The 17039-nt window shown below is 42.2% G+C and overlaps 1 protein-coding gene across 11 annotated transcripts; it reads left to right on the plus strand.

The window, feature by feature from the left end:
* Nucleotides 1-2932: 2932 nt before the first annotated feature.
* LOC123061878 (uncharacterized) lies at nucleotides 2933-7864 on the plus strand. Of its 11 annotated transcripts, XR_006429394.1 has the most exons (6): nucleotides 2933-4399; nucleotides 4507-4696; nucleotides 4816-4897; nucleotides 4986-6496; nucleotides 6624-6674; nucleotides 6743-7864. XR_006429394.1 is itself a non-coding variant. In XM_044485161.1 (2 exons), the coding sequence occupies exons 1-2, from the start codon at nucleotides 3191-3193 to the stop codon at nucleotides 5031-5033; spliced, it is 405 nt and encodes a 134-aa protein (XP_044341096.1). In that variant the 5' UTR covers nucleotides 2933-3190; the 3' UTR covers nucleotides 5034-7864. The 11 variants fall into 11 exon arrangements, 3 of the variants coding, with proteins under 3 accessions (XP_044341096.1, XP_044341095.1, XP_044341094.1); XR_006429395.1 differs by having other exon boundaries at nucleotides 6624-7864; XR_006429396.1 differs by having other exon boundaries at nucleotides 4986-5081; nucleotides 6028-7864.
* The last annotated feature ends 9175 nt before the right edge of the window (nucleotides 7865-17039 follow it).

Here is a 17039-nt window from a genome sequence, read left to right on the forward strand (position 1 = left end):
TAGACGGGTGCATCGGGGGATAAGTCCCATTGCGGTGGAAGAGAAGGTCGTGTGAGCGGCCCCGACAAAGAGGACGATGGCGCCGATGAAGCGAAAGGACGTGATGCAAGGCTCTTGGTCCGTCGCCGTGGATGAGAAACGTCCATCTCTAGCAGTGGACGACGCGGTCTTGGTAGGCGCTCCAGCATGGTGGAGGATGGTGGCGATGGATGGTGTGGAGGACGGCAGTGATGGATGGGGTGGAGGACGGCGGCGATGGATGGGGTGGCGGACGGAGGAGGCTGGTGTGAGGATGGTGTTCTAGCGCGGATGGTGTATGAATGGGAAAATGAAGGGAGAGGCACGGGGAACCATGTTTTTGGGACGCACCTGTCTGAAATATGGGAAAGTTACGAACTTAGCTCCGTTTAAAATTTGGACGTCTCGTCGGTTGGGGATAGGATGGTAAGCTCGCATCTCACAAATATTTGCCTAGAGCCATTTCGGGCAAGGAGAGGGTGTTTTGGCGCCCATGGTTGGCGCCCACGGTGTATGAACGGGGCTGACAGGTAGGACGGTTGTGTCATGTCTGAGTGAAGTTACAAACCTGCCCCTATTGAAAATATTTGCCTACATCGATTTCGGCCGAGTCAAGTTTGTTTTGCCGCCCATCGTGTATGAATGGGGAAATGGAGGGAGAAACAGAGGTCTTTCGGACGAGCTTATATCAAATGTGTTTTGCCGCCCATGTTTGGCGCCCACCATGTCGGAATGGGCTCTGAGGCGGCCGTGTCACGTCTAATTGAAGTTACTAACCTACCCCTATTGAGAGCAGTGGAAATCGGGCCGATGGATTGTTCGTGTAAGGGGTAACCGTAATTTCCATCTCCCAAATAGTTGGCTTTGGGCAACTGACGTGGGAGTGGACATTTTGCCGCTTCTTCCAAATTTTGGGACAATAAGCATCCACGTTTACCCTGGCAACTAAATTTTCATCCATTTTGTATTCCTATACGAATCTTTATAAATCATTCTATGTGTTTTTATATATCTTCAAAAGCACGACAAAGATGTATTCCACTGTCATATATGAATATGATTTACAAATGCCGATACTCGAATTTAGAAGCTAGAATCCAGTTTAAGGTGAATTCGAATATTTGGAACACTTTATGTCCAACTCAAATGTCACACGCAGCATAATGTGTACTCCCATTTAGATATGTACACAAGCGATGTATCAAGATTCAAATACCGAGTCAATTAACCAATAATGTACAAAACTAACAGACATATAAAAACTTATAGAGTATATGAATCAATAATATGAACTAACATACATAAGCCAGGCCACTATACTTTTTTTTGCTAGAAGAGCATCCTTTTTAGCGAAGCTAGTACAACATCTTGGCCCTTTCTGATGCGTGCCACTTATGGTCCATCTATACTACTATTATTGATGAATGCATATTCAGCCCTATTGGCATATTTGTAGGTCTGGCACAGCAATCAAAATGAAATGTCTCCGAGTCTTATCAATTAAAACATACTTGTGATCAAATAAAATTACAAACCAAAAAACAAAAAACAATTATTACATGATCTCTAAAACAAATGGTTTGATCAATTACATGAACAAACAACACAAAGGTTATTCAACAATGGAAAGAACACTTCACCTATGATTTACCAAGTGGGAATTTAATGTCCTTTTTTCCTTCAGGACCTTAACAATGCAGTCAGTCCCAACTTGCTTCGTTTTGAAATCCACCAAATATTTAATGGTTGTCTTGAGTACTGCTTGTGATTGTGTTGTTTGCTTCCTCAACATGTCAACTTCATCTCTAAGTGCAGAAGCAGAATCTCTTTCTACCACTAGTTTAGCCTCTAGAGTATCAGCAGTTGGCAATTCATGATGCACGATTAGGCCGGTGCCACTGCTGTGGGATGATACAACGTCCATGGGGACCTCACTCTTTGATCTTGGGCTAACCTGTTTTGCCATTAAAGTTCCGATTGGATTCCGAAAAGTCAAACTTAGCAAAACATCTCAACTAGGAGTTATAACAGCAAACCAGTTAAACAAACAAGAAAATAAACAGTTTCAATTGGATGCTGAAAAGTAGTTATTAACATCATTGTAACCAGTTGTTGCAGCAGCAAAGTAGTTAAACAAACAAGTTTTGCAAAAGGTACCTGTTGTGGCATTGGAGTTTCTATTGGATCCTGAAAAGTTGAGTAGCCAATAACATGATTAGAGCAACCGGTTGCAGCAGCAAAGCAGTTAAACAAACAAGTTTAGCAAAAGGAACCTGTTGTGGCATTGGAGTTTCACTTGGATCCTGAAAAGTTGAGTAGTTAGTAACTTGATTAGAGAGACAAGTTACAATAGCAAACCTGTTACAAAAATATATTTTTGAAAATGTACCTGCTGTGCAATTGACTTCCAATTGGATCCTGAAAACTTGAAGTTGGTAAGATGATTACATCAACAAGTTACAGCAGCAAACTAGGTAAACAAGGAAGTTTCTGAAAACATACATGTTGTGCCAACGGAGTTTCATATGGATCCTGCAAACTTGAATGTTAGAAATCAATAAATAAAGTTTTGCAAGAGCCATAAGAAACTAACATCAAACTAGTAAAACTAACCAGTTTTGGCAATGTATTTAATTACACATGAACTAGTAAAACTAACAAGTTCTTGGCAACATATTAAAGTAACAAGTCGGTACCATTTACCAGCAACCCAGACATCTGTAAATTTCTTTGATGTAAGCAAAATGATTGCAACACATATCTCTCCCTAATAATAAAGCACGGATCGAGTCTGCGGGTTAACCATCGCGGCATTTTTGCGAAACACTCCCTCAAGTTTCTAGTAATTAACCCATGCTCCAGATTTAAGTTAGTTGTAATAAGTAAAAAAAACGATTCGTTCTCACCCGAACGGACGGACGCAACACCCGGTCTTTGCCTGCCCCAATCCCGACTCCAGGCCGTCGTCCCCAACACACCATGAGGACAAAGATGGCGGCGGCGCTGGTCCGGGCCTCCGGGGGGATCGGACCTCCTACGCCTGCCCGATCCTCCTACTTCTCCTCGCGCTGCTCCTCGCTGTCCCCGCTCGCGGCCATCTCCAACGCCTCCTCCCACGCCTACGCCTTCGCGAGCCGTCAGCCGATGCCCGCCCCGGATCCCACCTTCTTCGATGATGTCGTCGACGCCATCGTCGACAAGTACGGCTGGGACCCCGACGCCGAGGTCCGGGTTTGGCCGCTCGACGCCGAGGGCGCGCTCGTCAACGCCGTGTAGTGCTACGAGTTCCCCGCCCACGTGGGGCCCCGTGGTCGCGCTGGCGCGGGCCTCCGACGGGGTCGTCGACTGGAGCCTCCTCGACGCCCCCGTGGTGGAGGAGGTGGTTGGGCCCAACGGGGTCGACTTCGTGACCGGCGATGGTGACCTGGCGTTCGGCTCCGGCATTAGGGTCCGTGACATGGTAGGGCCGTTCGAGCTGGTGGTCTGCGATGGCGCTGGCAGGGGCCGTGCAGAGCTCCAGTTGCCGTCGGTGAGTGTTGTTTGTCTTTTATCTTTGTTGCTTCAGTTTTTTTGCTTCTGCTTGCTTGCTTGCTATGCTCTTGAAGTTGTGTGGCCTGTAACATGAAGTAGTTACTACAATTGGTGAATGGTCTAGCTGCTGCTTATCCCTTTTCTGTTTCTGACTTTGAATTGATTGTGTTTGTTGTAGTGTCTGCACCACCGTCCGTTGATTAGAATGCATGTTTCGGCAGTCCATGCATCGATCACTGGCAAATTAAAAAGGCATGAACGCACTAAACAGAAATTCTGTGTAGATGATTCTTGTATATGGCAGTGGCACACGCGCTGGTTGATGAAGCCGCTGGGCCGGAAGGCCCTCTCATTGCCATGCTAATGAGTATCACGACGAACATGGCCCCCACCTCAATGCCTCCCTGTCGGCGGTGAGGTCCGGATCTGTACAACCCGCAATATTAGTAAAGAAAAAGAATAGCTTGATTGTTCTATGACTCTGTCGTGGATAGGTAATTTGCATCAGAGGTCTATAGGATCTCCGCCATTAGTTTCCCATTAGAAAATTGAGTTACTAAATTAAGGAAGATGTCCAAAGAGAGGTAATCGATGGCATGATATGCATCAGAAGATCCTCATCACTAAAGTAGTACTCCACCAGTCCACCTACAGTTTTGGAACATATAAACACGGCATCAAAGTGCTACCTGGCACCAAATGAAGAGTTCAGGTCAGGGTGTTATACTGCAGCTAAGCAGTATAGTCTGAATTTCTAAGTTTGAGGAGGATTTCAGTGTTTCTAAAGAAAGGGACAAGGATCAGGGCTATAAGATTGTTGAAAGACTCAGAGACATGTACCATGAATCGGGTACAATATGCTTTCTACCCGTCTTTTCCTTATATTGACTAAACTTTAGTAAATAACTATTTCCAGTTTTCTCATGTAACTTGAACTGCTGCTGGTTTAAATTTCAGTTCCGTAAGCTGCGGCACACATGGTCTGCCTCCGTGTCGTCCTACCTGCTTCAGGGCCCTCTACTTCTTCCCCCAAGATTGCCATTATGATTAACAAATCTGACGAGAGCAATTTAATTGGTGACACATCATATTTATTCTGCAACTGCATGTGAATTCTCATCTTGCGCCTACCTCTTTTGCTTACCAGGTTGCAAAATTTCATTAACTTATTTGTCGAAGTATCCTGCAAAATCATTTCTCTTATGGAAATTAGCCTATTGTATTAATCTAACAAGGTCCACTTCAACCTACGTAACAATTATGAAGTGAAGATGGAGAGCTTTAGGCAAAAAAAGAAAAAAAACTAGCACGTGATCTATGTAGAATAATTTTGACAGCAACTCCAACTGTAAGATTGCTGAAGTTATTTCTATGAAAGTTTGTACGTTTTCTTGATATCTATGTACACTAACATATATCGCAATTAATGTTGGCAGATGCAATGGAGTACACTTGATGCGATCAATTCTGGTGTGTGTGTGTGATGCAATGACGTATGAATAATGACAGAAAAATATGCCTGAGGAGTATGGGTATGTAGTAACATTTCTCTGTTATTTTCGGAACAACTTGGAATATCTTATTGGTAGTTTATATACAAAGTCATTTTGATAATTATCATGCTACAAACCTACATAGTTTTCTATATTAATCATGTCATGCTAAAATATAAAAGTTATAGCTTCAATAAATTGATAAAATACGGATTTGGGCTTTACATATTTATTGAATATATATTTACATATGAATACGTGGTTACAGTCGGACTCCAATGAGCAGCAGTGGTTGTTATACCCCACCAGGTAACTTGCTACTGTTGGTGAAACTCTCTTGTGCAGAAATGCCGATCTTGAAATCTTGATCCTACTTATAGGCCGTATTGCAAGCAATGTACTCATGTTTTACTCAACATGTAGGTAACATGAAATTTTGATCTTCTCCCATCACTGAAAGTTGTGTTTTAAACTTGCAAAAGCATTGCTAAGCCTATTCAATCATTTCTATTTTACCCTAGATTTCACTCCATACCATAATTGAGATACAAATGGGCGTTACTGATGTCGAGGAGAAGAGTTAGAAGCTCTTGGATTGAGAATCTGAGATTTATATAGGTTCAGTAGAACAAAAAGTTTTGGATTCACTACTCCAGATACAACGGGAGACCTCTGATGTCATAGTTGGCATGGACATTTAGCAATAAATTTGTGCCTTCCTGAACATTATTACTATTAAACTATGAATAATGATTTTTGCAACTGTAGGAGAATTTCTTTGCCGCATCACAAGAAAAAAAATTTGAAACAGAAAAGTGTACTGAACCTTCTAATTATTGTATGAACTTGCTTCACTTAATTTAAGAAGTACACATACTGCTAGCATTTGCATCACACTGGGCAGCCTATTATCGAGAGATCTGACTTCATCAGGATTGCGGGTTCGTGACTTAATCCTGATTGGGTATGCTGGCTGCCCGTATAGGATTGACGTGCCCTATATGCGGCGACCCGCGGCTACTCCTCCCAGCCCCGGATATGCTCTTCCGCCACCTGCGACCCGCAGCTCCAATGATCCACGACAAGGGATGACGACCAACTCGGCTGCCCCTCCCTCGTGCAGCTCCCTCTGAGGCTGCAGCAGCCTTCGCACGAGGCCACTACGGTGCCACCTATGCTGTCCTAAAGTTCCCTCAGTTTCGACAGTTTCAGTTTCATCAGTTTCGTCAGATTTAGTTTCATCAGATTCAAAAAATTCAGTTCATCAGTTTCATCAAAGTTTCAGTTGTCAGTTAATTTGTCGGGCACGTTGGCACTCATGCACGTCGTCCGCTTCCTCACATCACTCGCTTACATAGCCCACCTGCCGATCCAAACAACGGCTTGGTCAGGGATCGGACTGGACCAGACGGTGTCCACCATGACCTGAAGGCGATGCCCGAGTCCAAGTGCGTGTAAGTTACACCAGCCTTTGATTTATATATCCACCGTCCACTGATCAGTGACCTGAAAAGGTTGGGCGCTCTGAGCTAGCACATAAGTTGATTGATGAGATGGATTGAAATGCTTTTGATTTGTTAGGCCGTCAATATTCCAAACTGAAGTCCAAGGAAGAACGATCCGGAACAACAGGTAAGAAGCCCATGAGTTAGTTGTCTTACAGGCATGCACGTGCACAAGGTGCTGATACATAGCTGCAGATTTCCAATGGATGCTGGTATTGTCGGCTGGCATCTCGTGGGCTATACATCATGATGGTTACCAAGACACGACAATGATCTCAATGCTACAAACCTGAATGGAATACCATAATTGCAGACCTGATCACAATGCTACAGACTTGAATGAAAGACCATGATTACAGGCCTTTGCTGATTTGCGTTTTCCATTGATCTTCAATGCACTAAAGAATAGTGAAATCTTGGCATCTGATTCATTTTGCAGGCTATGCTTTTAACTCAATGAAAATGTGCATTGTTAGTTGACCTTATTGTCTGTTTGTAGCTAATTGGGAGACAAACATGGGCAATGAGCAGCTTTTTTGATGACAGTGCAATCAAGGACTCACATATTCACTGATGAATCTACCTCTATTTGGTACTGTGTATATACCTGAAAATAGTAGCATCGACTTTGCATATTTATTTTCTGAATCAGCAACACTGTATTAGGGTCTTCATCGGCAATGTACATAGTGATGCTTAACTGCCGGTTTGAATTATTGGATGCATCTGTTGTGAGACATTCATGTGTTGTCATAGTGACTTGCCTGCGCTCATTGTTGATCGCTAAGAAGTGAGTTGGTCCAGAGATTGCACCTGAGATGGAGCTCAGCAGGACAACTAGACATGCATAGCTTGGTATTAGTCATATCTAAAATTTTACATATAAGTTTTTTCCTAGATTCAAGTACATTATATCATTATTTTGCAGGTGTGATCCACAGAGGAGATCACATTTCCAGTCCAGTCATAAATTATTATAATTATTTTACTCATTTTCATACTAAATTTGAAACGGGTCAATCCACAAGCTTCTGATCCTCGGTTCATTTGTGAACTATATCCATGTGTTCTATCAAGGACCATTTTGGCGCATATCGAAAAGACAAGCAATTTTGTTACCAGAATTATCATATTTGTAAGGTCAATCACCCATGGGTTCTGCACTTCACTAGAAATAATTTGTACCCTTGACCTGATAAGTTGTTGTTGTATTATGAATTATTCATAGTATGAGACCAAATTTGTTGTTTTAGTTTCATACAATTTTTTGTTCTTTGATAAATGGAGATTGTCATTGTCTTCCATTTGCATGCCAGAATTTAGCGGTTCATTGTAACAGTTATTTGGCTTGATATTTATCTGTTTAGATGCGTGGGTTCAAGGATATTAATATCCCGTTGCAACGCCTCCCTGGGTGGCAACGTTCTGTTGTTGCCGTGCCATGCAGTCGGATGTTTTGAGTTCGGTGTTTAGGTGGACAGGGTAACTAGCACTTTCTTCGTAGCGAAACATGGGGGTTGTGCTTGCATATATATTTCTTAGAAAAATTGAGTGCATGCTAAAAAAATTCTCTCCCGTTGCAACACACGGGCATTTGTGCTAGTATAAGTTAAAAAGACGGTGTCCCTCATAAAAACCTGACAGTTGCCTATCTATGAACATGCAAACATTACTAGTGCTACAAGTGATAACAACAAACCATTTAAACAAACAGTGTATCAGAATGTAAATTACACATGAATTCTGCTGCACCCTAGAAGTACATATGATCAGCTTGAAGGAAATATGCCCTAGAGGCAATAATAAAGTTGTTACTTATATTTCCTTATATCATGATAAATGCTTATCATTCATGCTAGAATTGTATTCACCGGAAGCTTAGTACATATGTGAATACATAGACAAAACAAAGTGTCCCTAGTATGCCTCTAGTTGACTAGCTCGTTAATCAAAGATGGTTAAGTTTCCTGGCCATAGACATGTGTTGTCATTTGATGAACGGGATAACATCATTAGAGAATGATGTGATGCACAAGAACCATCCGTTAGCTGCATAAACGATCGTTTAGTTTTATTGATATTGCTTTCATCATGACTTATACATGTTCCTTTGACTATGAGATTATGAACTCTCGAATACCAGAGGAACACCTTGTGCGCTATGAAACGTCACAACGTAACTGGGTGATTATAAAGATGCTCTACAGGTGTCTCCGATGGTGTTTGTTGAGTTGGCATAGATCGAGATTAGGATTTGTCACTCCGATTGTCACAGAGGTATCTCTGGGCCCTCTCGGTAATGCACATCACTATAAGCCTTGCATGCAATGTGACTAATGAGTTAGTTGCAGGATGTTGCATTATGGAACGAGTAAAGAGACTTGCGGGTGACGAGATTGCACTAGGTATGATGATACTGACGATCGAATCTCGGGCAAGTAACATACCGATGACAAAGGGAACAACGTATGTTGTTATGCGGTTTGACCGATAAAGATCTTCGTAGAATATGTAGGAGCCAATATGAGTATCCAGGTTCCACTATTTGTTATTTACCAGAGATGTGTCTCGGTCATGTCTACATAGTTCTTGAACCCGTAGGGTCTGCACGCTTAACTTTTGATGACGATTTGTATTATGAGTTACGTGATTTGATGTACCAAAGGTTGTTCGGAGTCCTAAATGAGATCACGGACATGACGAGGAGTCTCTAAATGGCCGAGACGTAAATATCAATATATTGGAAGGCTATATTCGGACATCGGAAAGGTTCTGAGTGATTCGGGTATTTTTCGGAGTACCGGAGAGTTACGGGAATTCACCGGGGGAAGTAGTGGGCCTTAATGGGCCATATGAGGAAGGAGAGAAGGTCCTCAAGGGGTGGCTGCCCCCACATGGGCTGGTCCGAATTGGACTAGGAGGGGGCTGCACCCCCCTCTTTCCTTCTCCCTCTCCCTCTCCTTCCTTCTTTTCCTACTTGGACTAGGAAAGGGGGAAACCTACTCCTACTAGGAGTAGGAATCCTCCCTTTGGGTGTGACCCTTGAGGTAGGCCCTCCTCCCCTCCTTTATATACGGGGGAGGGGGCACCCCATAGACACATAAGTTGATTGTTTAGCCATGTGCGGTGCCCCCCTCCACAGATTTCCACCTCGGCCATATCGTTGCGGTGCTTAGGCGAAGCCCTGCGCCGGTACCTTCATCATCACTGTCACCACACCGTCATGCTGACAAAACTCTCCCTTCACCTCATCTGGATCTAGTGTTCATGGGACGTCAGCGATATGAACGTGTGCAGATCGCGGAGGTGCTGTATCTTTGGTGCTAGGATCGGTCGGATCATGAAGACGTACGACTACATCAACCGCGTTGTCATAACGCTTCCGCTTTCGGTCTACGAGAGTACATGGACAACACTCTTCCCTCTCGTTGCTATGCATCACCTAGATGGATCTTGCGTGTGCATAAGAAAATTTTGAAATCACTGCATTCCTGAACAGTGGCATCCGATCCTGGTCTATGCGTAGATGTTATATGCATGAGCAAAACATAAAGGACTTGTGGGCGTGGGTATATACATGTTGCTTGCCGTCACTAGTTGATTCTTGATTCAACGGTATTGTTGGATGAAGCGGCTCAGACCAACATTACGCATACGCTTACACGAGACTGGTTCTACCGACGTGCTTCGCACACATGTGGCTAGTGGGTGTTAGTTTCTCTAACTTTAGTTGAATCAGATTCAATGAACAGGGTTATTTCTGAAGATCAAAAAGCAATCACTATACCGCGTTGTGCTTTTTTATGCCGTAGGTAAGAACGGTTCTTGCTAAGCCTATAGCAGCCATGTAAAACTTGCAACAACAAAGTAGAGGACGGCTAACTTGTTTTTGTAGGGCATGTTGTGATGTGATATGGTCAAGACGTGATGAGATATAAATTGTTGTATAAGATGATCATGTTTTGTTAAAGTTATCAGCAACTGACAGGAGCCTTATGGTTGTCTCTTTAATTGCATAAGATGCAAGCACCATATAATTGTTTTACTTTATCGCTATGCGATAGCAATAGTTTCAAAAGCAATAGTTGGCGAGACGACCATGTGGCAACAGGTTGATAAAGATCAAGATGATGGAGATCATGGTGTCGTGCCGGTGACAATGGAGATCATGACGGTACTTTGGAGATGGGGATGGAAGGCACAAGATGATGATGGCCATATCATGTCACATATTTTGATTGCATGTGATGTTCATCTTTTATGCATCCTATTTTTCTTAGTATGACAGTAGCATTATGAGATGACCCCTTACTAAATTTTCAAGGTATAAGTGTTCTCCTTGAGTATGCACCGTTGCGGCAGTTCATCGTGCCGAGACACCACATGATGATTGGGTGTCATAAGCTCTACGTTCACATACAACGGGTGCAAGCCAGTTTTGCACACGCAGAATACTCGGGTTAAACTTGACGAGCCTAGCATATGCAGATATGGCCTCGAAACACTGAGACCGAAAGGTCGAGCGTGAATCATATAGTAGATATGATCAACATAGTGATGTTCACCATTGAAAGCTACTCCATCTCACATGATGATTGGACATGGTTTAGTTGATATGGATCACATGATCACTTAGATGATTAGAGGGATGTCTATCTAAGTGGGAGTTCTTAAGGAATATGATTAATTGAACTTAAATTTATCATGAACTTAGTCCTGATAGTATTTGCATATCTATGTCGTAGATCAATTGCTCGCGTATAGCTTCCCCGTTTTATTTATGATATGTTCCAAGAGAAAACTATGTTGAAAGATGTTAGTAGCAATAATGCGGACTAGTTCCATGATCTGAGGATTATCCTCATTGCTGCACAGAAGAATTATGTCCTTGATGCACCGCTAGGTGACGGACCATTTGCAGGAGCAGATGCAGACATTATGAATGTTTGACAAGCTCGGTATGATGACTACTTGATAGTTTAGTGCGCCATTCTTTACAGCTTAGAATCGGGAATTCAAGAACGTTTTGAACGCCATAGAGCATATGAGATGTTCCAAGAGCTGAAATTGGTATTTCAGACTCATGCCAGTGTTAAGAGGTATGAGACCTCTGACAAGTACTTTGCCTACAAGATGGAGGAGAATAGCTCAGCTAATGAGCATGTGCTCAGAATGTCCGAGTACTACAATCACTTGAATCAAGTGGGAGTTAATCTTCCAGATAAGATAGTAATTGACAGAGTTCTCTAGTTACTATCACCAAGTTACTAGAACTTCGTGATGAACTATAATATGCAAGGGATAACAAAAATGATTCCCAAGCTCTTCGCGTTGCTGAAATCGATGAAGGTAGAAATCAAGAAAAGCATCGAGTGTTGATGGTTGACAAGACCACTAGTTTCAAGTGAAAGGGCAAGGGAAAGAAAGGGAACTTCAAGAAGAATGGCAAGCAAGTTGCCACTCTTATGAAGAAGCCCAAAGCTAGACCTAAGCCTGAAACTGAGTGCTTCTACTGCAAAGGGCATGGTCACTGGAAGCGGAACTACCCCAAATACTTGGCGGATAAGAAGGATGACAAAGTGAACAAAAGTATATTTAATATACATGTTATTGATGTGTACTTTACTAGTGTTTATAGCAAACCCTCAGTATTTGATACTGGTTCAGTTGCTAATAGTAGTAACTTGAAACGGGAGTTGCAAAAATAAACAGAGACTAGTTAAGGGCGAGGTGATGATGTGAGTTGGAAGTGATTCCAAGGTTGATAAGATCACCATCGCACACTCCCTTTACCTTCGGGATTAGTGTTAAACCTAAAATAAATGTTATTTGGTGTTTGCGTTGAGCATAAATATGATTGGATCATGTTTATTGCAATACGATTATTCATTTAAGTCAAAGAATAATTGTTGTTCCACTTACATGAATAAAACCTTCTATGGTCATACACTCAATATAAATGGTTTATTGAATCTCGATCGTAGTGATACACATATTCATAATATTGAAGCCAAAAGATGCAAAGTTAATAATGATAGTGCAACTTATATGTGGCACTGCCGTTTAGGTCATATTAGTGTAAAGCGCATGAAGAAACTCCATGCTGATGGACTTTTGGAATCACATGATTATGAATCACTTGAAGCTTGCGAACCATGCCTCATGGGCAAGATGACTAAGACTCTGTTCTTCGGAACAATGGATCGGGCAACAGACTTGTTGGAAATAATACATACTCATGTGTCCGGTCCAATGAGTGTTGAGGCTCGCGGCGGGTATCATTATTTTTTGACCTTCACAGATGATTTGAGCAGATATGGGTATGTCTACTTGATGAAACATAAGTCTGAAACATTTGAAAAGTTCAAAGAATTTTAGAGTGAAGTGGAAAATCATCGTAACAAGAAAATAAAGTTTCTACAATCTGATTGCGGAAACAAATATTTGAGTTATGAGTTTGGTCTTCATTTGAAACAATGTGGAATAGTTTCGCAACTCACGCCACCTAGAACACCACAATGTAATGGTGTGTCCGAACGTCATAACCGTACTTCATTAGATATGGTGCAATCTATGATGTCTCTTACTGAATTACCACTATTGTTTTGGGGTTATGCATTAGAGACAGCTGCATTCACGTTAAATAGGGCACCGTCTAAAAATCCGTTGAGATGACACCGTATGAACTATGGTTTAGCAAGAAACCTAAGTTGTCGTTTCTTAAAGTTTGGGGTTGCGATGCTTATGTGAAAAAGTTTCAGCGTAATAAGCTCAAAGCCAAATCGGAGAAGTGCGTCTTCATAGGATACCCAAAAGAAACTATTGGGTACACCTTCTATCACAGATCCGAAGGCAAGATCTTTGTTGCTAAGAATGGTTCCTTTCTAGAGAAGGAGCTTTCTCTCAAAAGAAGTGAGTGGGAGGAAAGTAGAACTTGATGAGGTAATTGTACCTTCTCCCAAATTGGAAAGTAGTTCATCACAAAAATCAGTTCCACTGATGCCTACACCAATTAGTGAGGAAGTTAATGATGATGATCTTGAAACTTCTGCTCAAGTTACTACCGAACCTCGTAGGCAACCAGAGTACGTTCCGCACCAGAGTGGTACGGTAATCCTATTCTAGAAGTCATGTTACTATACCATGACGAACCTACGAACTATGAGGAAGTGATGATGAGCCTAGATTCCGTGAAATGGCTTAAGGCCATGAAATCTGAGATGGGATCCATGTATGAGAACAAAGTATGGACTTTGATTGACTTGCCCAATGATCGATGAGCCATTCAGAATAAATGGATCTTCAAGAGGAAGACATACATTGATAGTAGTGTTACTATCTACAAAGCTCGAATTGTCGCAAAAGGGTTTTCGACATGTTTAAGGTGTTGACTACGATGAGAATTTCTCACTTGTATCGATGCTTAAAAGTCCGGCCGAATCATGTTAGCAGGTTCCGCATTTTATGAAATATGGCAAATGGATATAAAACTACATTCCTTAATGGATTTATTAAAGAAGAGTTGTATATGATGCAACCAGAAGGTTTTGTCAATCCTAAAGGTGCTAACAAAGTGTGCAAGCTCCAGCAATCCATCTATGGACAGGTGCAAACCTCTCAGAGTTGGAATATACGCTTTGATGAGTTGATCAAAGTATATAGTTTTATACAGACTTGCAGTGAAGCCTATATTTACAAGAAAGTGAGTGGGAGCACTACAACATTTCTAATAAGCATATGTGAATGACATATTGTTGATCGAAAATAATGTAGAATTTTCTGTAAAGCATAAAGGAGTGTTTGAGAGGAGTTTTTCAAAGAAAGACCTTGGTGAAGCTGCTTACATGTTGAGCATCAAGATCTATAGAGATAGAACAAGACGCTTGATAAATTTTTTCAATGAGTACATACCTTGACAAGTTTTTGAAGTAGTTCAAAATGGAACAGTCAAAGAAGGAGTTCTTGCCTATGTTGCAAGGTGTGAAGTTGAGTAAAGACTCAAAACCCGACCACGGCAGAAAATAGAAAGCGAATGAAAAGTCATTCCCTATGCCTCAATCATAGGTTCTATAAAGTATGCTATGCTGTGTACCAGACCTATTGTGTACCTCACCATGAGTTTGGCAAGAGGGTACAATTGTGATCTAGGAGTGGATCACTGAACAACGGTCAAAACTATCCTTAGTGGAATAAGGAAATGTTTCTCGGTTATGGAGGTGACAAAGGGTTCATCGTAAGGAGTTACATCGATGCAAGCTTTGACACCGATCTGGATGACTCTAAGTCTTGATCTAGACACATATTTAAAGTGGGAGCAATTAGCTAGAGTAGCTCCGTGCAGAGCATTGTAGACATAGAAAATTTGCAAAATACAAACAACTCTAAATGTGGTAGACCCATTGACTAAACTTCTCTCATAAGCAAAACATGATCACTCTTTGGGTGTTAATCACATAGCAATGTGAACTAGATTATTGACTCTAGTAAACCCTCTGGATATTAGTCACATGGAGATGTGAACTAATCACATAAAGATGTGAACTATTGGTGTTAAATCACATGGCGATATGAACTAGATTATTGACTCTAGTGCAAGTGGGAGACCGAAGGAAATATGCCCTAGAGGCAATAATAAAGTTGTTATTTATATTTCCATATATCATGATAAATGTTTATTATTCATGCTAGAATTGTATTAACCGGAAACTTCGTACATGTGTAAATACATAGACAAACAGAGTGTCCCTAGTATGCCTCTACTTGACTAGCTCGTTAATGAAAGATGGTTAAGTTTCCTGACCATAGACATGTGTTGCCATTTGATGAACGGGATCACATCATTAGAGAATGATGTGATGGACAAGACCCATCCATTAGCTTAGCATAAATGATCGTTTGGTTTTATTGCTATTGCTTTCATCATGACTTATACATGTTCCTCTGACTATGAGATTATGCAACTCTCGAATACCAGAGGAACACCTTGTGTGCTATCAAACGTCACAACGTAACTGGGTGATTATAAAGATGCTCTACAGGTGTCTGCGATGGTGTTTGTTGAGTTGGCATAGATCGAGATTAGGATTTGTCACTCCGATTGTTGGAGAGGTATCTCTGGGCCCTCTCGGTAATGCACATCACTATAAGCCTTGCAGGCAATGTGACTAATGAGTTAGTTGCGGGATGTTGAATTACAGAACGAGTAAAGAGACTTGTCGATGACGAGATTGAAGTAGGTATGATGATACCGATGATCAAATCTCGAGCAAGTAACATACTGATGACACAGGGAACAACATATGTTGTTATGCGGTTTGACCGATAAAGATCTTCGTAGAATATGTAGGAGCCAATATGAGCATCCAGGTTCCGCTATATGTTATTGACCTGAGATGTGTCTCGGTCATGTCTACATAGTTCTCGAACCCATAGGGTCCGCACGCTTAATGTTCGATGACAATTTCTATTATGAGTTATGTTATTTGATGTACCGAAGGTTGTTCGGAGTCCTGGATGAGATCATAGACATGACAAGGAGTCTCGAAATGGCCGAGACAGAAAGATCAATATATTGGAAGGCTATATTCGGACATCGGAAAGGTTCCGAGTGATTCGGGTATTTCTTTTTGGAGTACCGGAGAGTTACAGGAATTCGCCGGGGGAAGTAGTGTTCCTTAATGAGCCATACAGGAAAGGAGAGAAGGGCCTCAAGGGGTGGCCATGCGGCCCCCATGGGCTGGTCCGAATTGGACTAGGAGGGGCGGCGCCCCCCTCTTTCCTCCTCCCTCTCCCTCTCCTTCCTTCTCCTACTTGGACTAGGAAAGGGGGAAACCTACTCCTACTAGGAGTAGGAATCCTCCCTTTGGGCGCACCCCTTGAGGCCGGCCCTCCTCCTCCTCCTCCCCTCCTTTATATACGGGGGAGGGGGCACCCCATAGACACACAAGTTGATTGTTTAGCCGTGTGCGGTTCCCCACTCCACATATTTCCACCTCGGTCATATCGTTGCAGTGCTTAGGCAAAGCCCTACGCCGGTAGCTTCAGCATCACCATCACCACGCCGTCGTGCTGACGAAACTCTCCCTCGACCTCAGCTGGATCTAGAGTTCGTGGGACGTCACAGAGCTGAACGTGTGCAGATCGCGGAGGTGCTGTACCTTCGGTGCTAGGATCGGTCGGATCATGAAGACGTATGACTACATCAAGCGCATTGTCATAACGCTTCTGCTTTCGGTCTACGAGGGTACGTGGACAACACTCTTCCCTCTCATTGCTATGCATCACCTAGATGGATCTTGCGTGTGCGTAGGAAAATTTTGAAATTATTGCATTCCCCAACACAACTATCAACGTGCTTAAGTAGCTATTTAAGTAGAGGCAAACAGGTAATTCTTAATAGTAAGTATCAAACACATAGATAGGCGCAATCTATAATAGGATTAACATGCTATGGCATTATGGAATCAGTAGCAAACTAAATTAAGCCAAGAAA

Source organism: Triticum aestivum, chromosome 3A (genome assembly GCF_018294505.1).
Source record: "Triticum aestivum cultivar Chinese Spring chromosome 3A, IWGSC CS RefSeq v2.1, whole genome shotgun sequence".
Lineage (NCBI taxonomy): Eukaryota > Viridiplantae > Streptophyta > Magnoliopsida > Poales > Poaceae > Triticum > Triticum aestivum.